This window comes from Ornithorhynchus anatinus, chromosome 15 (genome assembly GCF_004115215.2).
Source record: "Ornithorhynchus anatinus isolate Pmale09 chromosome 15, mOrnAna1.pri.v4, whole genome shotgun sequence".
Taxonomy (NCBI): domain Eukaryota; kingdom Metazoa; phylum Chordata; class Mammalia; order Monotremata; family Ornithorhynchidae; genus Ornithorhynchus; species Ornithorhynchus anatinus.
The window spans coordinates 26,204,476-26,227,992 of record NC_041742.1 but is presented as its reverse complement, the minus strand read 5'-3'; the positions used below and the strand labels follow the sequence as shown (position 1 = coordinate 26,227,992).

Below are 23,517 nucleotides of genomic sequence, written 5' to 3'. Positions count from 1 at the left end.
GCGGAAGGGACGCTCGGAGGGAACGGGAGCGCTCCGGCCTAGCGGAAAGGACCGTCCCGAGCCCCAGGTCGTCGAGCCCCATCTGGTCTCCTCTTTTCTAGACGCATTTTGTCGCGTTTTCCTCTCCCCGAGAGCTCGGTACGGCGCCCTGCACGTAGTAAGCGCTCGACAAATAGCGCCGACCGACGCCTCCGAGCCGAACCCGGCCCGTCCGGGGGCTGGAGCCCGGGCCTGGGACGCAGAAGGACCCGGGATCCAATCCGGGGCTAGATTTTGAACGTTATTCATTCGGTTGTATTTACCGAACGCCTGCTGAGTGCAGAGGACCGTACTAGGCGCTTCGCAAGCACACTTCGGCCGACGACGATAGAAACTTCCCGGTGAACTCGGCCCGGAGACAAACCGGTCACGAACGCCGTGGCGTCTTCTCTACGGAAACTGATCATCGACGGGGGAGGGTTGTTTTACAAGGGGAGGTCGGCCTTCGGAGCCGTCCATCCTCACTCCCCCTTCCCTCCGCCGTGACGATAATGATAACGTTGGTATTCGTTAAGCGCTTACTCTGTGCGGAGCACTGTTCTAAGCGCCGAGGGCGGTCCAGGGTGATCCGGTCGTCCCACGTGCGGCTCACGGTCTTCATCCCCATTTTCCGGAGGAGGTAACTGAGGCACAGAGAAGTCAGGAGCGCTCACTTCGGGCCGAGCGCTGTTCTGAGCGCCGTACCGTCGCACGTCTCCGCTTCCCCGCGCTGCCGCCTCTCCGTAACCGAAGCGGCCAGCGTCCTTATCCCCATCTCCCCAGTCCGTCGGTCGAGCCGTGGTTTCTCCCGAGCGCCGTTGTAAGCGCCCGGGAGGGGACGGCAGAACGGGGCCGGACGGCGCAGAGGGGGAGACGGCCGTTGAGAGAAATAAAGGAATCCCGGATGTGGACGTAAGCGTCGCGGGGAGGAGGGAAAGGGCGGGAATCCGGGCGGCGGGGCGACGCAGAAGGGAGCGGGAGGAAGAGGAGGAGGAGACCTCGTAGGGCGGAGCGCCGGCAGAATCCACGAGATTCCCCATTTCTCCACTCTCCCGGGCGCTCAGTAGGACACCCTGCACGAAACGAGCCCTTCACGGATGCTCCCGTTGGCCGGGATCTATCGGGCGCTGGCCGGGCGCGGGGCGCGGCACGGAGGGCCTGGGAGAGTCCCGGGCGACGACGAGCGGGCCCGTCCCCCGCCCGCGGCGAGCTCCCGCTCCGGCGGGGCGAGGCGGACGTTGACGGAAAGAAACGGAAGGAAAAATCACCCATCTGTACGTACGTGCCGCGGGAGACGTACGCCCCGGGTGATCCCGGGTTCTGATCCCGGCCCCGGACCGGTCGCTTCCCTCCCCCGGCCCTCGGTCCCCTCGTCTGTGAAATGGGGGGTCGAGCCCGGGAGCCCCCCGGGGGACGGGGACTCCGCCCGACCCGACCGGCTCCTATCCACCCCCCCCGGCGCGGAGTAAACGTCACGATTGGATTAAGCGGCCGTCCCCTAAGTGCGATTTCCTCCCCCGGAGGCTCTCCCTTATCCGTTCCGTCGGTCGTATTCACCGAGCGCTTACCGTGTGCGGAGCCTTGGGGAGCGCAAGGGTCTGGTTATCCGGAGTGGAGGCGGAGTTACTGACTGACACGCTCTCCTCCCCTCCTTCGGAAACTCCTCGGAGGCGGGGATCCTCTCTCCCAACCGGCCGGCGCTCCCCCGCGCCAAACCCAGCGCTCCGCACACGGGTCCGGGCGCTCGGCAGATACGGCCGACGGGCCGGCCGATTCCGTTTCGGCGACCGAGACGCCACGTGACTCCGGCTTAGCGGCGTGTCGGGAGCGGGCTCTTCGTTCCGAATATCGACTAGACGTTTCTGGGAAAGAGTTACGGCTCTTCTCGCGGGTGAGGTCGTCCCAGGAGGAGAATTCAGCCCGGTAGGGTCGAGCAAAGACGAAGAGCCCCCAGTAAAGGCACCGAGGAGTCGACGGGTTTGGGCGACGAATCGGTTCTCCCGGGAAAGGCGATACCGCGTGTCGTTAAAAAGCGTCACGCGGAGAGAGACGCGTCCTGGGAGACGAGGGCAGCCCAAGAGAACGGGAACCGGTTATCGCGTCGTCCGCCGCCGCCGCTTCCCGGATTTAGGATCGTTTCCCGTCGAACCCCAGGGGGGTTTAGGAAGCGAGGTGGGTGAAGACGGAAGACGCGAGGCTCCGGAGAGACGGGCGAGTGACCGTCCTCTGTTGAGCTGTGGGGCCGAGGACGGGGAGACCGTTAGGCGCTTACAGGGGACGGGCGCGTCGTCTTTTAAGGGATACGACTCCCACCGTTATTCACCGGCCTCGGTAGCCCCTGGAAGCCCGACGGTGACGGGCACCGTGACCGGCGGCTCGCCGCGGGCAGGGGACGTGCCCGTTTGTTATCCTCTCGTCCTCTCCCCGGCGCTTAGGACGGCGCCCCGCACACGGAAGCGCCTGGGCAAGGACGATACGGGGACGGAGAGGGACGATCCCCGCCCACGGCCGGCTCACGGTGTCGGGGGCGGGCGGGGGAGCCGGACGGAGAGGGACATCCGAACGGGGCCGGGCGGGCGGTAGATGGTAGACGGGGAAAGGGCGGAGGCCTTCCCGATGGATTTCCGAAGCTTAAAAGACGGGGCGACGTTTTCCGGTCTCACCGGCCACCCGCCGGCTCACCTACCTGGGGCGGATCGGGCTCCGATGCCGTCGTCCTCCCCCTAGGGCTCCGTACGGCGCACTGCCCGGAGAAGGCGCTCGTCGAACCCCGTTGCCTCTCGCGGGGCCTCGGAGACGCGGGGGCCGGGCGGGCGCCGAGCCCGCGGCCTCTTCGGTTCGGGAGTCCGTCCGCCTCGGCGAGGGCGGGAGGCTTCGCGGGGAGGCCCCCGCCTCGACCGTCGGCGGCGCCGCGGACCCCGGGCGGGGAGCCGGCCCCTCGCCGAAAGAGGGGGCCGCCGGGAAGGGCACCGCCCGAAGACGTCGCCGCGGCGTTCTCCGCGAGGCGACCCTCCCCGACGCGTCCGGCGGGTACCCCGCTCGTCTCCCGGCGGCCGCCAGAAGAGGGTGGGTCGGGGTGAGGCCGGCCGACTCTTCCCGAGAGGCGGCTCGCGAGACCCGGCGCCCTCTCGGGTCGGCGGCGGCTCTCCGGGGGGCCGACGCGGCCGGCTAGCCCCAGGCCGCCGCGGACGAGGGGGCGGCTTCGAGGGCCCGGTCGAGAAGGGTCCGGTCCCGAGGGTCGATCTCCGTCTCCTGGCTGCGGTTCCTCTCCGGTGAAATAGCGAAGAGGAAGGAGGCGGGGTAATCCGAGGCGCGACCCCTCCGACCCCGCGCCTTCTGCCGGGCTCTCCCCTTCGGTCTTCGGGGACGGAGGCTTTTCCCGGGAAAAAGCGTCACCTCGGCTCCTGAAGAGGCCCCCGCCCCGCATCAGTTTGGGATCTTTTTAATATGAATCTGAAACGGGGAATGGAGAAATCACGCGTCGAGCCACGGGATCGTCGTTTCCGCAAACCCCCCGGGAGGGGGTCGGGATCCCGCCCGCCGCCGGCGGCACTGACCGAGCGCTCCCCGGGCGCGGAGCCCCCGGGAGAGGGCGACGGAACAGACGCGTCCCCCGCCCGCGACGGCCCGACGGTCTGGGGGGGGAGGCGGACGTTAGTAGGGATGGAGAACTCGCCGTAAGTGCCGGGGGGACGAAGGAGGGCGATCCAAGTGCGAGAGCGACGCAGAAGGGGGCGGGGGAAGAGGAGAGGAGGCCCCGTCTCGCCTCCGGCCCCGAACGCCCTCCCCGGATCGGCCGATGACTCGAGGGCCCGTCTCCTCCGAGGGGCCTTCCCCGACCGAGCCTCCCTTTCCCTCTTCTCCCGCTCCCTTCCGCGTCGCCCCGACCGGCTCCCTTCGCTCACCCCCCCCTTCCCAGCCCCGCTCACGCCGTCCGTATCTGTCATCTCCTTTATTTCTATTCACGTCCGACTCCCCCCCCCGCCCCCCCCCGCCCCCCGGTCGAGACCGTCAGCTCGCTGCGGGCAGGGCGTGGGTCCGTCTCCCGTTGTCCTCTCCCGAGCGTCCAGTCCAGTGCTCTGCACACGACCGAATGGACGAACGCATAGGAGGCCCGGGGAGTTACGCTGACCGGCCGTCTCCGTCAAGCGATCCCCGTGCGTTCGGCCCCGTTCTCGGCGCCGGGGTGGAGCCAGGCCCGGAGCGGGAGCCCAGAGGAGGGAACTGAGGCCCAGAGCAGGGACGTGCCTCGCCCCCGGCCGCCCGGCGGTCGGAACCCGGGTCCTCCCTCGCCACCTCACCTCGCTGAGGATGGCCCACATGGCCGCGTTCTGAACGACGGAGAGCCGGAGGGCCGAGACCGGGTTGAGGCTGGGGTGGACGGTCCCCCTGGCCACGCCGCTCTCGAATCTCCCTTCGGAAGAAGGAAAGGTTCGGGGGTCGGGACCCGGCCCACCCGCTGACCCGCCTCCCCCCTTGCGACCGCCAGAATCGCCGTCCCGGAGCCACCCCGCCGCAGGAGACGGGCTTCCTCCCCGTCGACGGCGGACGTACCTATTCTGAAATAGCCGTCCTCTAAGCGTCTCTCTTCGGCGTCCGGGTGAATTTCCATTTCTTCACTCTGAGGCGGGACGGACAGATATACGCGGTTCAACGTTCTCGTAAAACGCTTACCGTCCGCGTGACATCTGAACACGGCGTTTCCTTCAAAAACCACCTCTCTGTCAAAGTCGTCGAGAAGGAGGGGACCGACGAGTCTCCGTCTGGGGAGTTTCTAGCGTTTTCCGTCATCCTCCTCGCTACGCGTTTCCACTCGTTATCCTGACCGCAGGTAGAAAGCCGAAATGAGTGAACTTTCTTCCCCGTCTAATGATACGGGATCACGATGACGGTGTTTGTTAAGCGCCTCCTGGGGGCCAGGCACCGTTCCAAGCGCCGGGGGAGACGGGAGGGGATCGGGCGGGCCCGGGTGGGGCTCGCGGTCTTCATCCCCGTTTGACACATGAGGGAGCTGAGGCCCAGGGGAGCGAAGCGGGGATTAGAACCCGCGACCGCTGACTCCCGAGCCCGGGCCCCTTCCGCTCAGCCACGCTGCCCGACTCTTAGGGAGCTCGTTAAAACCGAAGACGGATTCCGTCCGATCGCCTCCCGGAACCGAAGGGCCGGAAAACGTGACGAGCGGAGAGGAAGGAAGAACCTCCCCGCGGGCCAAGTCTGCCGCGCTCAATTTACGAACCTCCCCGTCGGGGACGGCGTGAACGTCGCCGTTCTCTCTCCCCACGCTGAACGTCCCCACTTCCCTTCCTCTCCGCGAGGGAAACGGAGCCCCGGTATTTCGCGGCAGGTGGGACGGCCCGCCTCGTCAGCGTCGCCCATCGCCCGACCCGACCTTCCGCGTGCGGAACGCAGACGCGACGTGCCCCGCCCGCCGCGGGCCTCCGGTCCGGGGGGCCGAGGAAGAGGCCCCCTCGGGGTCTCGGTCGGTCCCCGGGTGCGGGGCCCTGTTCCGAGCACCGGGGGGAGGCCGGCGGGGCGCCGCGTTCCCCGCCGACCACGGGCTTACGGTCTCGAGGGGGATCCTACCTTGAAGGGCAAGACCTCGACGGTTGTATTTACGAGGATATCACCGGGGTGGTCCGGATGGCCGCTGTGGAACAGGTACCTGAAACGGGAAAGCCGAAAGTCACCGGTCACCCGGGCTCGCACGGTTGAGGGACGTCACCGACGACGACGACGGTCTGCGGTCAGCGCCCGCCCCGGGCCGAGCCCCGGGGCGGAGACGAGGCCGCGGGGCCGTCCCGCGCGGGGCCCGCGGCCTCCGTCGCCGCTTTTCCCGGCCGAGGGAGCCGAGGCCCAGGGGAGCGACGCGACGCGGCCGACGCCGTGAGCCGGTATCCACCCCGGCGCGCGGGACGGTCGCTTGTACGTAGTGGGCGCTTAGGAGACACCATTTAACCCCCCCCCAGAGAAGGCGGCACCCGTGACCTAATGAGTTTTACGGCGCAGAAATCCTGGACTTTCCCCATCTTCAGACCGCACCAGCGCGACGACCGACCTCTCCACGTCGACGGGCTTGTCGAATTTGAACAAGATGTAGTCCCCGGCCACGGGAGTGACGGCCCAGAAGAAATCTTCTCCCATGTACGTTTTCTCGAGGGTGTGCCCCTGGTAGACCTTGAGAGAAGACGACACTTCGGCGGGCGGATTGATGTGGATTTTGTGGAGCAGAGGTTTCAGGAAGTCCTTATCCTGAGGGGAAGAGAGGGCTCCTTTCAGCGGTCGTCACGTCCCCCCGTTTGGCGGAAGACGAGGGGAATCCCCGAATATCTCCTCTCCCGGAGGGTCCCGTCGACTCGACGGAGCCCCGGGGGGGGGGGGGGGGGAGGTCCTGGGTTCCGATCTCGGCTGCCGCGTGACCTCGACCGAGTCACGTCACCTCTCCGGGCCTCGGTTTCCTCGGCTGGAAAATGGGGGTGAGGACCGTGAGCCCCACGGGGGACGGGGACCGGGTCCAACCCCGCTTGCTTGGATCCGCCCCGGCGCTCAGCACGGTGTCTGGGACATGGGAAACGCTTAACGAAGACCGCTATTATTATCACGGCATATATAATATGCGCTAAAAGAATACCGTTAAAAACCCGTAAGCTCCTCGTGGGCAAGAACTGTGTCTGCCGACTGTGACGTACCACCAGTATTATGACTTTAAGTGCCATTTTTATTATTATTCTACTGTCCCCTTAAGCGTTCTGCGCACAGTCAGCACTCAGATACAACGGATGGATCGGCCGCTTCGCTCGATGTTTTTTTAACGGTGTCTGTTAAGCGCCGACTACGTGTCAGGAGCGGTGCCGAGCGCTGGGTCGGACGCGGTCCCTGCCCCGCGTGCGGCTCACGGTGTCTTCCTCCCCCTTTTCCGGAGGATGACGCTGCCGATGACGGCGTCCGTTAAGCGTTTCCTACGTGCCGAGCGCCGACCTAAGCGCTGGGAGGGACCCGAGGTCACCAGGTCGTCCCCCGTGGGGCTCCCGGTCTCCATCCCCATTGTACAGATGAGGGAACTGAGGCACCGAGAAGTGAGGCGACCTGCCCGACGTCGCACGGCTGAGAAGGGGCGGAGCCGGGATTCCAACCCAGGGCCTCCTGCTCCGCGCTCGACCCATCGGGCCCGGCCCCCCAGACCGGCCCTTCCTTCAGGCGTATTTACTGAGCGCTGACTGTGTGCAGAACGCTCTACAGGGCGCTTGGGAGAGGACGATCTGGCCGCCAGCAGGAATTTTCCGGCCCACGGTGAGCTCACGGGCTCGTCCCTCCTCTCTCCCCGGCTCGAGCGATCCGCCGGTGGTATTTCTGGAGTACTTGCTAGGCGCAGAGCACTGCACTAAGCACTCGGGAGAATCCCGTAGAGCAGACCCGACCGTCTCGTCGTCATCCCGACGCTCGGTGCGGAGCTCGGGGTACGGGAAATGCTTTGCGAATCCGAATCCGGCCGTTACTCTCCTTTCATTCCTTCGGTCGGCTTTATCGAGCGCTCGCTGTGCGCCGGGCGCTCCGCTGAACGCTTGGCGGGCGCCATGCGGCGTTACGCCACCCTCTCCCAACCCCTCTCACGCTCAATCCCGATTTTTCGGGCCCCGGGACGGGAATGACTACTCGTTTTTCGCTCCACGCGATTCGGCAGGCCCCGCCAGGACGTAAGAACGTGACGGGCCTCGAGGTTGCCATTCGGATCGCGACGGAATCCGTCAAGACGTCCACGTTTCCCTTCACGAAACCGACGCGAAAGGAGAACGGGGGAAAGCGGACCGCCGAAAACGGAACGGTGTCGATTTTTACGCGAGCGGGGGGGGAAAAAGACTCAAAAACAGGAGCCGAGACCACCGGGTCGGTGGAGAGGCGGGCGGGGGAGGCACCGACCGTAAGCTTCTGGATTTTTCCAGGGAGAGAAGAGTGCAGGCCGACGTGCTGGAAGAGGGACGGTCGGAAGCGGATTCGCAGATTTGCTTTCTGGCGATCGCAGTGTTTCTTGAAAAAAACAAACATTTATTTAGGGTTCACGTTAGGAGACCGGGAAATCCACCTTCCTTCCGAAAAATAGCCAAGTCTTCGGCAGGGACCGCGTCTGGCGACTCTGGCACGCCGTAGTCTCCCGAGTGCGTCCGTACGACGCCCGGCACAGAGTCAGAGCTCGGTGAATATCACCGACCTCCGGCGAGCGCTAGGTGCCGCGCGTTGTTCTAAGCGCTGGGGTACGTACAGAGGGAGCCGGGTGGGCCCCGGTCCCCGTCCCGCACGGGGCTCACCCTCAAAGTCGGAGGGAGGACAGGCGAGGAGACCGAGGCACGGGGACGGTAAATGGCTTGCCCGAGGTCCCCCGGCGGAGCCGGGATTAGGACCCGGGTCCTCCCGACTCCCTACCCGCTCCGCCCCGCCGCCGACGGCGCCTAACGCTTCCCGGACGCTATCGTTCTCATCCTTAACGGTGGCCGTCCTGATCACCGAGAAACAGGAGAGGGCAGGCGGGTCGGCATTTCGAGATCTCCCGGCAAAACGGGGCCGGAGTCGAAGCCTCGGTTAGGCGGCCGACTTACCGCGTCTTTCTCGGGATGGCAGACTTTGACCCAGAGAATGTGATCCAGGAGCCAGTCGATGGGCTTCTCCTTGTAGAACATAAATATGAACTCGACGATCAGCGTGATATCCGGAGCTTGAAACATTTTCCCTGCAAAGACGCGCGGCGTCAGAACCGGCCGGACGGCCGTGGGTTCCGATCCCGGCTCCGCCGCTCGCCCGCCGTGGGACGGCGGGCGAGCCGCCTCCCCTCTCCGGGCCTCGGTTCGCTCAGCCAGAAAACGGGGACGACCTGATGACCCCGTATTCTCCTTCCCTCCCCGGCCCCGGCGCTTAGAACAGCGCCTGGCACAGAGTAGGCGCTCGACGGACACCGTCGTCGTCGTCCTCGAATACCACCCGTGCGATCTTCGCCCCTCGGGCTTCGGCGCTCTCCCAGTTGAGCCGTCGCAGATTTACCGGCCGACCCTCCCATCGAGAGAAGCCGGCGACGCGGTCGGTCGACCGCCTCGCTCAACTCGTAACGGCCGCGGTCTCTGTTAAGCGCTTCCTCGGTGGCGAGCGCCGTCCCGAGCCCTGGGGGAGACGGCCGAAGAGACAGGTCCCGCCGGGCTCGCGATCCCGAGAGGAAGGAGGCCGGGGATCGACCTCTCATTTCACCCGTAGGGTAACCGAGGCTCAGAGAGGCGAAGTCACTCCCCCATCCGAGGTGAAACTCCACGGTTTCACTCGCCCGAGGTAAAAACGCTACGGTCAAACCGTAGCGGACGGCTCCTCGGAGGGAGAGCCGAAACTCAATTCAGATGGGTTTTTTCCACTTCTCAGAGAGTCTACCTGGCTCCAAAAGTTAGGAAAAGCCGTCGGGTTACCCGAAAACGAGGACGACGACAGTAAAAGTGAGAGAGTTTACGACTTCGAGGATTGCACCGTCCGAGCTGGACGGTTTTCTCACCGATGAATCCCAGCTGGGAGAACTCTAAAATCATCCAGTCTTCGGAGGAGACCTGCAGGGCGAAATTCTTTATCGTGCTGAAGTAATTCTGCTTGACGACGATGTCGTCTTCCAGCTGGGGGAAACGGAAGCACCGGATTAACGGAAAGCGCCGCAGGGGGAAGGAGGCGGGAAGACAGAGGGGCGGAACGGGGGGTTCACGGGCCAGAGCTTCCCATCTGCGGGGAGAACGTCAATGGTTGATCATCGTTTCCGATCTCGCGCCAGATTCCCTCCAACCTCGTCCGCCCCTTCCCTTCTAGGCACGGGGGGACCTTCCGGGGAGGTGGGGCGGGACGGAGCCTTATTTTCACCAGTGCATCGTACCCCGAACGGGTCGGCGGTTCTACTGTCCTCTCCCCGGCGCGCGCGGCGCGGGGCGTCGCGCTCGGGGAGCGGCCGATAAATACGCCCGGTTGAGGTTGCCGAAGCCTCGCCCTCGCCGAAAGCGTTCGGTCGCGTTAAATGTCCGTCCCGCTTGATCTGGACTAGATTTGGGCCTCGGCGGTACAGTGGGGATGAAGGGTGCGAGCCCCACGCGGGACAGGGCCAACCTGATTAACTCGTATCTACTCCGGCTCGTAGGACGGCGTTCGGCACGAAGTAAGCGCTTCGCCGGTCCACGATAATATTTATGATTACTGCATTTGGGAAGCCGGTAAATACTGATGAAATCGTACAGTCTTTACACTGTTCCTTTCAAATATCCGTTCTGGCTAGGATGAGCGCGCGGTACCTCGTAGACGCTTAGGAAACACCGTCAAAAACGCACCAGAAGAAAACATTTCAGACGGTCCGTTGAGCCGAAAGATATCGTGAGAGAGAGAGCCTGGTGATCAGAGCCCGGGCCTGGGAGTCGGGAGACCTGGAGCCTCCTCCCGGCTCCACCTTTTACCCGCTGCGTGACCTTGAGCGAGTCATTTAACTTCCCGGTGCCTCGGTCTCCACATCTCTAACAGTGGAGATGTGACAGCCGTTCTCTCCCCCCTTTAGACGGCGAGCCCCGTGTGGGACGGGGACCGTCCGATCTGCTCCCGTCCCGCCTTTTCTGGTTTATTAACAAAAGGCTCGGCACGTGGTAAGAGCCCGAGGAACGTCATCTCGGGTCTCGTGACCACACGACGCTCAACAGGGAGAAAATCCAAAGATTTACCTGGATGTAATAAATGCCCCTCCTCTGGGCGTACATCATAAGAAAACAGTAATCCAAATTCTGCTTCGTTCTCCACCTGAAATTAAAGGAAACCGTCGAAAGCGAGAGTTAGAAGTCCCAACCGGCGACCGCTGAACTGCGGGATCTTACTCGCGCGGGAAGGAGATACTACGAAAATTAGCACCTGCCCCTGGAAACCTAGAAAAGGTGGCCAAAAGGTGAAGGCCCTGACACGCAAAGGAAGGAACGGCGTGGTCTCGTGGGAGAAAACGCGGGCCCGGGAGTCAGAGGACCTCGATTTTTGGTTTGTTTGTCGATTTCTTTCCACGGAAGTCGGTCGGCTCTCGCCAGATGCCCGGCACTTTGCTGATCGGGTTGGACACGGTCCCTGTCCCACGGAGGGCGCGGGGTCTTCGCCCCCATTTTACAGATGAGGTCACTGGGGGACGGCGAAGATAAACGAGTCACCCGAGGTCACGCGGCAGACGAGTGGCGGAGCTGGGATCAGAACCCAGGTCCTCCGACTGCCGGGCCCGGGCTCCTTCCGCGAGGCCAAGGCTGCCTCTCACCCGCCTGTGTTGTGACCTTGGGCAACTCCCTTGACTTCCCTGGGCCTCAGTTTCCCCCTCCTGAGAGGCGGCACGGCCTAGCGGATAGGGCCCGGGCTCGGGAGTCAGCAAGTCCCGGGTTCCGATCCCGCCTCCGTCCCTCGCCGGCTGCGTGACCGCGGGCGGGTCGCCGACCATCTCTGTACCTCAGCTCCCTCCTCTGTAAAATGGGGACGAGGACGGCCAGCCCCACGCGGGACGGGGGCTGTGTCCGGCCCCGCCGTCGTGTATCTACCCCAGCGTTTAGAGCGGTGTCTGACGTATAGTGAGCGCCTAACAGACACCGCCATCACCATCATTCGACCGTGAGCCCCACGTGGGACAGGGACTGTGTCCGATCTGATCGTATTTACCCCAACGCGCAGGAGAGGGTCGGGCACGCGGCCGGTCCCTCGCAAATACTCTTATTCTCGTTATTCACGGTTGGAAGGTCGAAACAGGGAGGGGGCACCCCGTCGTGACGGCACGCTCGCCGAAATTAACGGGCGAGGAGGGGGAGAATACCCTCTCCGATATCGGCGTGAGCGTCCCCGCGACGTGGAAGTGCCGGAGGATGGTTTGCTGGTCTGCCCGTGGGCGCCGACTTTACTGTGGTGTCGCTATGATCCTATCGGTTCAAAGCATCCGAAAGTCACTGACGCGACACCCCGGTAAATTTAAAAAGGAAGGAACGAAGCCGGAACGGTTCCAGAGAGTAGATCCGCTCCGGACTCTAAAGGGCAACACGCGGAATTTCCCACCCGACTCGATTCGGAGAGGCCGCGGCCTTCCACGTATCAGTCGCGTTTATCGAGCGCTTACCGTGTGCGGGGCACGTAGACGTGGAGAGCTCGACGCGAGACGTTGGGTCGACAGGTTCCCCGCTCACCAGGGGCTCGGACCCGTCTCCCGAGAGTCACGCGCAATACGTGCAACCGCCCCAAACTCACTTGACTCGTTCCTTGGAATCGCCGAACGTCTCCTTTAGGTTTGTGAGGTCGGGATAATAGGTGGCGGGAGGCGATATTATTTCCACCAAGCCGGAATTGATTTCGGTCGAAAATCTATCGCGAGAAAGGCGGAGTCATTCAAGCGCCGTAAGGCTGCCGTTGGCCGCGTCGCTCGACTTCCGATCTCTGCCCCAGAGAGACCGGCAGGCGCGGCGGATCCCTTTCCTGCTTTGAGTTCGGGGAAGGAATACGTCCGCTTTGAAAACGTCTCACTGTCTCACCAAAGCCGCCTCTGCTGTTTCCAGGCGTCAGGTGATGAGTTAGCTCTGTCAACGTCCACTGTCCGTCCGAGCGTACTGACCGAGCGCTTACCGGGTGCAGGTCACCGCACCGAGCGCTTGGGAGGGGACAGAGAGAACGATAAACGGACACCGTCCCTGCCCCCGACGAACCCACGGTCCAGAGGAGGGCAGGTCCGACAAAGCGGAGAGGAGACGTGGAAAGAACGATCTCCCCCGGGTAGTCTTTCCTCCCGCTTAGGGCGATATCTTTCGCCCGTCCCGTGTCTGTCTTCACCCGTCGGGTCCCGGGTACAGAAAATCGGGCGCAATCCACCATCTTGGCGGTCGACGCGCCGAGATCCGATCGACGGTATTTCCCGAGCGCCTGGGAGAGCTCGTAGCACCGAATCGGCAGACGATCCCCGCCCGGGACGTAGCTGGGGGTCACCGGGAATCCGGCGCTGTGACCCGCCCCCGTTCCCCCGCCCCGTCCTCGCACCGCGCACCCCGTCGGCAGCTGCCGGGAGGAGCGATCGCCTCTGGGGGGGGCCCCGACGTGACGGGCGAAGCCGGGACGTCGCGTTTACAGGACGAAGCTCTGCGGGCGAGCTACGCCAACGGGGCCGGGGGGAGCCGGTCGACGGACGCACGGCGACTGCCGGGATCCTCCATTTGAGAGTAAGGGCCGGGAATTCTGAGAATCGGGACTCCGGTTGGGTGCCTTAAAGAGCCGCAGACCGGGAGCCACCAGCGGAAGGGGTTGCCGGGGGGCGGGCAGTGTGGCCTAGTGGCTAGAGCCCGGGCCGGGGAGCCGGGAGGACCTGGGTTCTAATCCCGGCCCTGCCACTCGCCTGCCGTGCGACCTTCCCCTCTCGCTCCGCCTCGCCACCTCTTCCGGAAAATGGGGATGAAGCCCGGGAGCCCCGTGGCGGACAGAGGCCGCGTCCTACCCGATTAGCTTCTGTTCATTCGATGGTATATTTATTGAGCGCTCACTATGCGCAGAGCACTGTACTGAGCGCTTGGAACGTACAATTCGGCAACAGATACACAATCCCCGCTCACAGTCTTAATCGGGGGAGCTTCTATCTACCCCAGAGCCCGGTACGGTGCCCGGAACAGAGTAAGCGCTTAGCGGACGCCGGCAAAATAAGCAACGGGTAGATCCGGCCCGGCACGGGGCGGAGAGTCGATCGATCGATCGCATTTACCGAGCGCTTACTGGGCGCAGGGCACTGTGGTGAGCGTTGGGGAGAGCGCGACGCACCAGAGCCGGCAGACGTGTCCCCGGCCCACAACGAGCTGAGCGTCTAGAGGGGGAGAGGAACGGAAGGGTCTAAGAAACCACGAGAACGGTAGGGCTTCCCTCTCCCTCCGAATAACCCAGCTCCGTGAAAACCAGGTGTTTTTTTTCCCTCCGCAAAAGACCGACGGAACGACGATACGGCACGGAAAAGTTTTCAACTGCCCCGGCTGGGTTCGAGGGACTTACTCTTTCTCCAAAACGGCCACCACGCTGTTCACGTAGTCGGGGTCTGTCTGGGAAGACGAGAGGGAAAAAGGATTATGGTAAGCGTAGGCGGGCCGGGGTATTTTTCGCATCGAAACTCTCACCGGCCCCGCGAGCGTCGACGCGGCTTTTGGAAACGGAAGGCCCGGGTCCTAGTTTCGAAACGGGAGCGGGGGACGGTCGAATCGAGGAGTGCGTAGAGAGAAGCGCGGGGGCCTAGCGGTTTGAGTCCGGGGCCGGGAGTCGGAAGGACCTGGGTTCTTATCCCGGTTGTCTGCCGTGCGACCCTGGGCAAGTCATTTAGCCGTTCGGTGCCTCGGTTCCCTCACGTGGAAGATCGGGAGCCCCGTGCGGGAGAGGGTCTGTGTCCGACCCGATCACCCGGCATCTATCCCGGGGCTCTGAACGGCACCCGGCTCGTCGTCAGCCCTTAAATGAAATAGAAGATGGAAGGCGTACGACCCGGGGACGAAGGCGCGAAGGACGACCGGAGACACAGAAAGAGGCTCGCACCAGAAGGCAGGAAAAAAAGAGAAACCAAGAAAGAAAAAAGAGGCGGACAAAAAGAAAAGGAAGCAGAGACAAAACCAACGAAGATACAGGGGTCAAGAACTCCAAGGCTTGAATTAGGCCAGATGCGCACATCACCTGTTCTTAGAACTGGCGGTTTTAAAAATGGCCTGTCCGAAATATCTTCGATCCCGATCGAAGCCCCTGCTCCCAACTCGCTGCGAAGAACCGAGACGGATCGACTACAGAGGCGAGTAAGCGTGTACCTCTCCGATATAGACGACTATGATACAATCCAACTTCTCTTCGGGAGATAGTTTATCGATGAGAGAATGGAGAGTCTCCGTGAGGTAAGATCTGACTTTTCTCTTCACGGTGGGAATCCCCATGACGATTGAAACTGAAAGGAAACGAAAGGATTATCGGCGCGGCGCCCACGCGGATTAGTGAACGGTCTTTAACGCGGCTCGCTCGGAGACCCCGCGGGCCCGCTCGATCCTTTCTCGATGGGACACGGGAAATATCGGAAACGGACGGCGCCTCAGAAAGCGGGATGCCCGGAGGTCTGCAGCTGGCCCGGGGACGTCGATAGCGAACCGGGAACAGAAATCAAAATCACCCACCTAGTTAGGTTTTTTAGCTTAAAGAGCTTTCTCCTCCATTTTTAACGCCCAGGTTTGGGGATTGTTCACGATGACCGCCGGAGAAGTACGGCAGTAATAGTAATAACTGGGATTTATAAAGCACTTACTACGCGCCGGGCAGATACGAGAGAGGGGCCCCGGTCGGAAGGAGAACGGGGATTGGATTTCCCCTTTTGGGGATGAGGCGACCGAGGCGCGGATCGGGGAAGTGACTCGACCGAGGCCGCCCGGCAGACACACGGCGGAGCTGGGATCGGAATCCGGGGTCTCTAACTCCCGGGCCCTTGTCCTTTCCTTTAATCCACACTGTTGCTCGGAACGCTATAGTGACCGTAAACTAATTCTACAAATATATACATACGGATAGAATATCGATATTATATCGCATGTGAAATATTTCGAGATTCGTCGGGGATTCTCTAGGCCTCCGGACTTGAAGTGGCCAGAGATGGAGGCGAAGCCACTCACTTCTTCAGGCCTTCCCTGCCTTCGCCCTCCTTCCCTCTTCTCCCGCTCCCTTCCGCGTCGCTCCCGTCGTTCGTCCCCCGCCCCCGGCCCCACCCCGCCCGTGTCCACATCTGTCATTTCTATTACTAATAACACCAACAGTATTCGTGAAGCGCGTACTATGTGCCGAACGCTATTCCAGGCCCCGGGATGGACGCGAGGTGATCGGGTTGTCACGGTCTTCACCCCCATCTTCCGGATGAGGTCACTGAGGCCCAGGGAAGCGAAGAGACTTGCCCAAAGTCACACACAAGGGGCGGAGCCGGGATTAGAACCCACCGCCTCTGACTCCCAAGCCCAGGTCCTTCCCACGGAGCCCCGCTGCTTCTATTAATATCCGTCTCCCCCCAGACCGTCCGCTCTTTGCGGGCGGGGAACGTGGCCTCCGTATCGCACGCTCCCGGGCGTCCGGCCCAGTGCGCCGCACGCGGTGAGTGCCCAATAAATACGGCCGACCCGCGGACTGTACTGAGCGCTACGGAGAGCGAAACACCGAAGAACCGGCAGACGCGCTCCCTGCCCTTAAGGAGAGGACCGAGACGATGTCACGCGCGTAAAACGTGGGCTTTTTACTCTCTCAGTTGCCGGGAAAGGCGTCTGATAGTTGTAAAAAAAAAAAAAAAAAAAGAAAACGTTCGTCGATCGTATTTACCGAGCGTTTCCGACCCGTTCCCCGCCCACCGGGACTTTAGGGTCGAGACGGGGAGACAGATATTCACCCGTCCCTCCATCCGGGCAACTTCTCGAGCGCCTACTGTGTGCAGAGCGCCAGGGAGAGGACGGCGTTACGGGGTCGGCGAGCGCCTAACCGACACCGTCGTCATCTCCGTCATCACCGGAGGGGACGGGCCGGCGCCCACCCCGGATACGGAGCTGAAATGACGGAGACCTACCTCCCGTCCTTCCGAAGCCGATCTGCACGCCCGGTTGGAGGCTGCCTTCATTTTTCAATAAGTGAGGCAGATGATAATAAATGTTGGGCACCTGGAGGGACCTTTTGCTCGTCAGCTCCTTCAGAAGTTTCAAGGTAGCATCTGCGACACAGAAAGCGGCGGTGAATTTTCCGAGCGGGCGGAGAGAGCTCGGCGGCTTCCATTTCCCATTTGGAGAAGAGGGGAAAGAGTTCAAGGACGGGCCCCGATTTCCCCTCCGGAGCCGCTTCTGCCTGCTCCTCCACTCGTCCCCCTCTCCCGTCCGCGCAGCCCATACGTACAGATCTGTAATTTATCTATTTTTCCTCTATTTCTTGCTTTTGGCGTCTGTCTTTCCCCCCGCCCCCGGGACTGTGAGCTCGCTGCGGGCGGGAACGTGTCTGTTATCACCCGGGGCTCTCCCCGGCGCTTCGTACGGCGCCCTGCGGCCCGGTAAGCGCTCGGTAAAATCCAACCGAATGAATGAACCCGTGCCTCGGCCGGTGGATGAGTCGGAGCCGCGCTTTTAAACGCCTCGATTCTTGTTTTCCTCCTCCTCGTCAGTGGGATTTCAGTGCGGGGCACCGTACTGGGCGCTTGGGAAGGGACAATGTATAGGCGTGGGAAGACGCGCTCTCTGCCCCCAGGGAGCTCCCGGGCCCCGGTCGAAGGTTCGCTTCTAAAACCGGGGAAGTTTTCCTTCAGAACAGCGACGCGCGGACGTGGTGAGGCTTTCCTCAAACGGGGAGGACGGAGGAATAACGAGGCGACCCTCCGGGCAGAATGAAGAGCTACAAACCGAGTAAGCTCGAACGAGTCCGTTTATTGTTCGGCGGTCCTCTCCCACGCGTCCGGCACAGTGCTCTGCACACGGCGAGCGCTCCGTAGATGGGATCGAACGAGGGGGGGGGGCCTCTGTACGTCTTCACGGCGACCCGGGGGGGACTCTGTGCTCGGCCCGGGCGACGTCTCAGGCCCCGGAGCCGCCCGCCCCACGTCGGTTCCCGCCGAACAGCCGCGTCCCCCGCCCGCGACGAGCCCCCCGGGCCCGAGGGGAAGCCGGCGACGCGTTCTCTTTACCCGAGACGCCGGTCAGGGCCCCGTTGCCGCCCCTGGCCTCCGCCACGGCTCTCCTGAACTGCTCCGACACGGCGTTGAGTTCCGAGGAACGCTGCAGGGTCCTGCGTTCGGCTCTCCGGAGCCGTTCCCTCAGCGCGTGGAATTCTCGCTGATAGGCGATCAGCCTCTCTGCGGGGAGAGAGGGCCGCCGGCCATCTCACCCGTGCGATCCGGGGCCGCCCGCGGGACCCCCGCGCCCGAGTGGGGAGGAGAGACCCGCCGAGGCCCTCCGGAGAAGAGCCCGGAACGCGAGGTCGCCGCCCCCCGAACCCGGGCTCCTCCCGCCAGGCCGGGGAATGGCTCTCGTCAGCTCCGCGGACGGGCTCCTCCGAGGATGAGATGGAGCCGGCCGACCCCTTTCACGCCGCGCCCTTCTTCCCGACGAGGACGCGGTGCCTGCCTCTGGTTACATCCCATCCTCGAAGACGAAGGCTGGGAAACGGCTAACTCGCCGGCTGGCCTCCGAAAGGATTAGGACGGCGCTCGGCACGTGGGAGGCGCTTAGCGACGCTTAACTCAATACATACGCCCGAAAGAATGAACGGACGGCGCTCGGCCCACAGTCGGTGCTTAGCAGATACTATTAATGACGTTGGTGTTTGCTCGTCAAGCGCTTACCGTGCGCAGAGCGCCGTTCTAAGCGCTGGGGTGGGTACCGGGTCATCGGGTCGTCCCACGTGAGGCTCACGGTTAATCCCCGTTTTACAGATGAGGTCACCGAGGCACAGGGAAGTGAAGTGTCTCGCCCACAGTCGCACAGCCGACAAGTGGCAGAGCCGGGAGTCGAACCCGTGACCTCTGACTCCGCAGCCCGGGCTCTTTCCGCCGAGCCACGCTGCTTCCCGTTACTGTCGTCATTATTAGTATTATCATTAAGGCGGCAACGGTCAACCGCTCCCGGGTTTCTCCCGAGGACCCTCTGGGGCCGCGGGTCGGAGAGGGCTCGACGGCGCGAGCCGAGCCCGAGGCCCGGCGGGGGAGCGGCCGGATTCGGAGAGGCGATTTTCCTCACCTTTCCCGTTCTGCCAGGCGGTGTACCAGGACAGACCGAGGAACGAGGTGACGAAGACCAAGGCGGCGGCCACCGGGCCGTTCCGCAGCCTCATCTCAGTCCCACCGTCTCACGCCCGGCCGGCGGCGATGTCGCGGGGGCCGGGGCGCCTCCGGGCCGCCCCCATCTCGGCCGCCCGGCCGCACGGCCCCGCGGGAGAGGGACGGCGATCCCGGCGTCTCCTCCCGGGCTGCATCGAGCCGGACGCGGGGCCCGCTCCTCCTCCTCCTGCGCGGAAAGAAGATCCCTTTCGCCCTCGGCCCCCGGAGCGGGATCTCTCGGCGGCCGCGGTCCCCGTCCCGCGCGGGGCCCGCGGCCTCCATCCCCGTTCTGCAGCTGAGGCGACCGGGGCGTAGAGAAGCGAGATGACCCGTCCAGGGCCACGCGGCGGACGGGCGGCGGAGCCGGGACTAGAATCGATCCGGCGGAGTTATTTCGGGAGAGGCAGAACGGACACCTTCCCCGCCCACCGCGAGCCGACGGTCTCCCGCGAGCAGCGGCGCGGCCCGGCGGCTACAGCCCGGGCGTCCGAGGGACCCGGGTTCTAATCCCGGCTCTGCCGCTTGGCAGGCCGGGTGACCACGGATAGGTCACTTCACCTCTCCGCGCCTCCGTCCCCCCCCCCGCCATCCGTCAAATCGGGGCCGAGGACCGTGAGCCCCGGCCGTCCGCCCGGATGAGCCCGTTCCTCCGCCGGCTCGCCCGGCGGATACCCTTAGGAAAATAATACGCTCGGTTTCCGCGGGACCTCGGGCGGGGCAGCTCAACGCCCCCCCCCCCCCCCGCCCCCGTTCTCCCCCCGGAAAAGCCGAACGAGATCCCGCTCTTGCGACGGATGGGGTCACGCCGCCGGGGTAATCGCCCCGTTCGCCGCCCGGAATCCGGAGGCCCGGGATCATTCGTCGGCCGCGGGGCCCGGACCGAGACGTCCGGAGGAGAGGAAGGAGGCGCCGGGCCCGGCGGGACGAGCGCCGGGCCGAAAACTCACCCGACCCAGCGGGGACTCTTAACGTCGGTCCTCCTCCCTGGCCCGGCGGTGCCGTCTGCCTCGGTGGCCTTATCTGGAAGGCGAGATGATGATAATGTCGATAGCCGTTAAGCGCCTACTACGTGCAGAGCACCGTTCTAAGCGCCGGGGGAGATACGGGGTCGTCGGGTGGTCCCACGTGAGGCTCGCGGTCTCAATCCCCATTTGACAGATGAGGTCACCGAGGCAAAGAGAAGCGAAGTGACTCGCCCACGGTCCCGCAGCTGACGAGGGGCGGAGCCGGGATTCGAACCCATGACCCCTGGCTCCAAAGCCCGTGCTCTGTCCCGCGAATTGCGCCGGCGTTCAGGACAGTATCGGGCACCCGGTAAGCGCTTAATAAATACCATCATCATCGTCGTTATTATTTTTATTGTAGTGGCCTCTCCCGACCGCTCAGCACGGTGCCCCCGCACGCAGCCAGCGCTCGAGAAATACCACGGCGTGAACGAAAACGGAAAGACGGGGGCGGGGGACGAGGGGTCGCCCTCTACGGGTGTAGTAGGGTCCTCTCCCAGCGCTTAGCACACAGTCAGCGCCGGCTACGTACCGCCGAATGGAGGACCGAATGGGAGGGCCACAGTCCGATGCGAGGGCGGCCGCTCCCAAGCGCTTAGCGGAGTGTTCCGCACGCAGTAAGCCTTCGGTCACGGGAAGCGGCGCGGCTCCGCGGCGAGAGCCCGGGCTGGGGAGTCGGAGGTCGTGGGTTCGAATCCCGGCTGGGCCGCTTGTCAGCTGTGGGACCGTGGGCGAGTCGCGTGGCTTCTCTGGGCCTCGGTGACCTCATCTGGAAAACGGGGATGAAGACCGTGAGCCTCAGGTAGGACGACCCGACGACCCCGCATCCCCCCCCCGGCGCTTAGCACAGTGCCCCGCACGCGGTCGGCGCCGAAGAAATATCGTGCGACGAATGAGGGGGTCGGAGGGCGACGGGGCGGAGCACGATGGGGGGGGTCATGGCCTCTGGTCCGGTCCCGGCCGCTCAGCACAGCGCTCCGCACACAGTGAGCGCTCAGGAAATTCGACTGGATGGATGGATGGATGGATGAATGAATGAATGAATGACAGCCGGGGGGGGGGGAGGGGGGCATTGGGACCACGTGACCGTCGGGGGCGGGGCCAATCCGAGCACGTGCCCACCGGGGGCGTGGCCAGAGAGGGCGGTGGCCCAACGGGGGAGGGCCCAACCGGGCACGTGATCGAGAGGGCGGGGTCATCGGGAGCACGTGCGCACTGAGGGTGTGCCCACCCGGAGCACGTGCCCACCGGGGGCGTGGCCAGAGAGGACGATGGGCCAATGGGGGCGGGCCATCCGGGACACGTGACCGTCGAGGGCGTGGCCACGGGAGCACTGGGGACGGACCCACCCGGAGCACGTGACCACCGGGGGCGTGGCCAGAGGGGGCGGACCAAAGGGGTGGGGCCCATCCGGACAAGTGACCATTTGGGGGCGTGGCCACAGGGAGCACGTGAGCACGTGCCCATCAGGGGCGTGGCCAGAGGGGGCGGTGGACCAATGAGGCGGGGCCATCGGGAGCACGTGAGCCCTGGGGGCGGGTCCACTCGGAGCACGTGACCGTAGGGGCGGGGCCAGGGAAGAGCGGTGGGCCAATGAGGGCGGGCCCACGCGGGGCACGTGACCATAGGGGCGTGGCCAGAGAGGGCGATGGGCCAATGAGGGTGGAGCCCATGACCCTCGGGGGCCTGGCGAGCGAAGGCGCGTGGTGGATGGGGGCGCGGTCGCCTAGGGGGTGACCATCGAGAGCACTTGACCGCAGGGGCGTGGCCAGAGGGCGGTGGGCCGATGGGGGCGTGGCCATCGGGGGCGCGTGAGCATCTGGGGCGTGGTCAGAGGGCGGCGGACCAATGGGGCCGGGGCACGTGACCATAGGGGGCGTGACGAGCGGAGGCGCGTGGGCGAGGCCGCATTGGGCGTGACGCTCGGGGGCGGGGCCAGCCGGAGCACGTGACCGTAGGGGCGTGGCCAGAGGGCGGTGGGCCGATGGGGGCGTGGCCATCGGGAGCGTGCGCATTTGAGGCGAGTCCATTCGGTGCACCTGACCGTCGGGGGGGGCGTGGCGGGCGAGAGCGCGCGACCTCTGGGGGCGGGGCCATTCAGAGCACGTGCCCATCGGGGGCGGGGCCAGAGAGAACGAGGGGTCAATGGGGGCGTGTCCACTCGGAGCACGTGCCCGTCGGGGGCGTGGTCTGAGAGGACGATGGATCCATGGGGGCGGGCCCACCGGGACACGTGACCGTCGGGGGGGCCCCGAGCCCCCCGGGAGCACGTGAGCCCTGGGGGCGTGTCTACTCGGAACACGTAACAATCGGGGGCGTGGCCAGAGCGGGCGGTGGACCAATGGGGCGGGCCCACTCGGGGCCCGTGACCGCAAGGGGCGTGGCCAAACAGGAGCGCGTGCGTCTTTAGGGGCTGTCCATTCGGAGCACGTGCCCCCCTCGGGGGCGTGGCCGGAGAGGACAACGGGCCAACGAGGGGCGGGCCCGCTCGGGACACGTGACCCCGGGGGCGTGGCCAGAGAGGACGATGGGGCGGGCCCGCCCTGGGCACGTGACCCTCGGGGGCGTGGCCAGCGGGAGCGCGGGGCCATTCGGAGCGCGTGCCCACGGGGGGCGTGGCCACCGGGGGCGATGCGGTCATTCGTGGGCCTGGCCCGGAGGGGCGACGCGCCGTCGCCCGCCCTTCCCCCGGCCCCGCTCGGGACAGCGTCCCCCCGCGGCCCCGTCGTGCAGCCCCCGCCTCCCCCATGCACACTCACGCCCCCGCTCGGGGCTCCGCTCCGCCGCCTTCTCTCCCGGCCGCCGCCGCCGCCGCCGCCGCCCGGCTTCCCCGCCGCGCTCCCATCGGCCCGCCGCCCCGTCAGTCACGCGCCCGCCCCCGCTGTCGGCCGGCCGCCGGGCCCGGCCCTCCTCGCCATTGGCCGGCTGGGCCGTCGCTCCCGGGGGGGGCCGACGTCACTTCCGGGGCGGGACCCGCGGGTGTCATGGCGACCGGAAGTGGGGGGGGCCGTTCCGGCGACGCGGCGCGTCCCGCGCTTCGCGCAGCGCCGCCCCGGGGAGCGGAGACGCCTCAGGGGGGCGCTGTGGCTCAGCCACGCCCGAGGCCGCTGCGACCCCGTTGACGTAAGGGGATTCGTTGAACGGAAGAGATTTTTATGGCAGAGAATTTATTTGTTTAAGAGAACTTATTTGTTTAAGACAGTTTATTGAAGGGAATTCATTGAAGAGCATTTAAGAGAACCTGTTTATTTAGGAGAACCTATCTGAGAGGATTGATCTGAGAGAACTGATCTGAGAGAATTGATCTGAGAGAATTTATTCGTTTGAGAGAACTCGTTGAAGAGAATTTATTTATTTAAGGCTATTTAAGAGAACTTATTGAAGAGAATTCACTTAAGAGCATTTAAGAGGACTTGTTTATTTAGGAGAACTTATTTGAGAGAATTTATTTAAGAGAATTTATTTGTTTAAGAGAACTTATTGAAGAGAATTTATTTATTTAAGGCTATTTGTTTCAGAGAACTTATTTAAGAGAATTCATTTAAGACAACTTATTTGTTTAAGAGAACCTATTTAAGATCATTCATTTAAGAGCATTTAAGAGAACCTGTTCATTTAGGAGAACTTATTTGAGAGAAATCGTTTAAGAGAATTTATTTGTTTAAGAGAACT

At 64.1% G+C, this 23,517-nt stretch overlaps 1 protein-coding gene across 3 annotated transcripts; it reads right to left on the bottom strand.

Moving 5' to 3' along the window:
* Positions 1 to 646: 646 nt before the first annotated feature.
* MGAT4A (alpha-1,3-mannosyl-glycoprotein 4-beta-N-acetylglucosaminyltransferase A) lies at positions 647 to 22,659 on the bottom strand. 3 transcript variants are annotated; one of them, XM_029079994.2, is made up of 18 exons: positions 22,605 to 22,659; positions 20,378 to 20,614; positions 19,789 to 19,861; positions 18,762 to 19,028; positions 17,711 to 17,878; positions 16,613 to 16,753; positions 14,835 to 14,968; positions 14,041 to 14,087; positions 12,268 to 12,381; positions 10,731 to 10,806; positions 9,539 to 9,653; positions 8,607 to 8,737; positions 7,933 to 8,040; positions 6,074 to 6,267; positions 5,602 to 5,680; positions 4,573 to 4,639; positions 4,320 to 4,432; positions 3,445 to 3,471 (listed from the first exon to the last, which is right to left on the bottom strand). In XM_029079994.2, the coding sequence occupies exons 4-18, from the start codon at positions 18,853 to 18,855 to the stop codon at positions 3,445 to 3,447; spliced, it is 1,608 nt and encodes a 535-aa protein (XP_028935827.1). In that variant the 5' UTR covers positions 18,856 to 19,028; positions 19,789 to 19,861; positions 20,378 to 20,614; positions 22,605 to 22,659. The 3 variants fall into 3 exon arrangements, with proteins under 3 accessions (XP_028935826.1, XP_028935827.1, XP_028935829.1); XM_029079993.1 differs by lacking the exons at positions 19,789 to 19,861; positions 20,378 to 20,614; positions 22,605 to 22,659 and adding an exon at positions 647 to 2,252 and having other exon boundaries at positions 2,705 to 3,471; positions 18,762 to 18,855; XM_029079996.2 differs by lacking the exons at positions 3,445 to 3,471; positions 4,320 to 4,432; positions 4,573 to 4,639 and having other exon boundaries at positions 6,004 to 6,267.
* Positions 22,660 to 23,517: the final 858 nt, after the last annotated feature.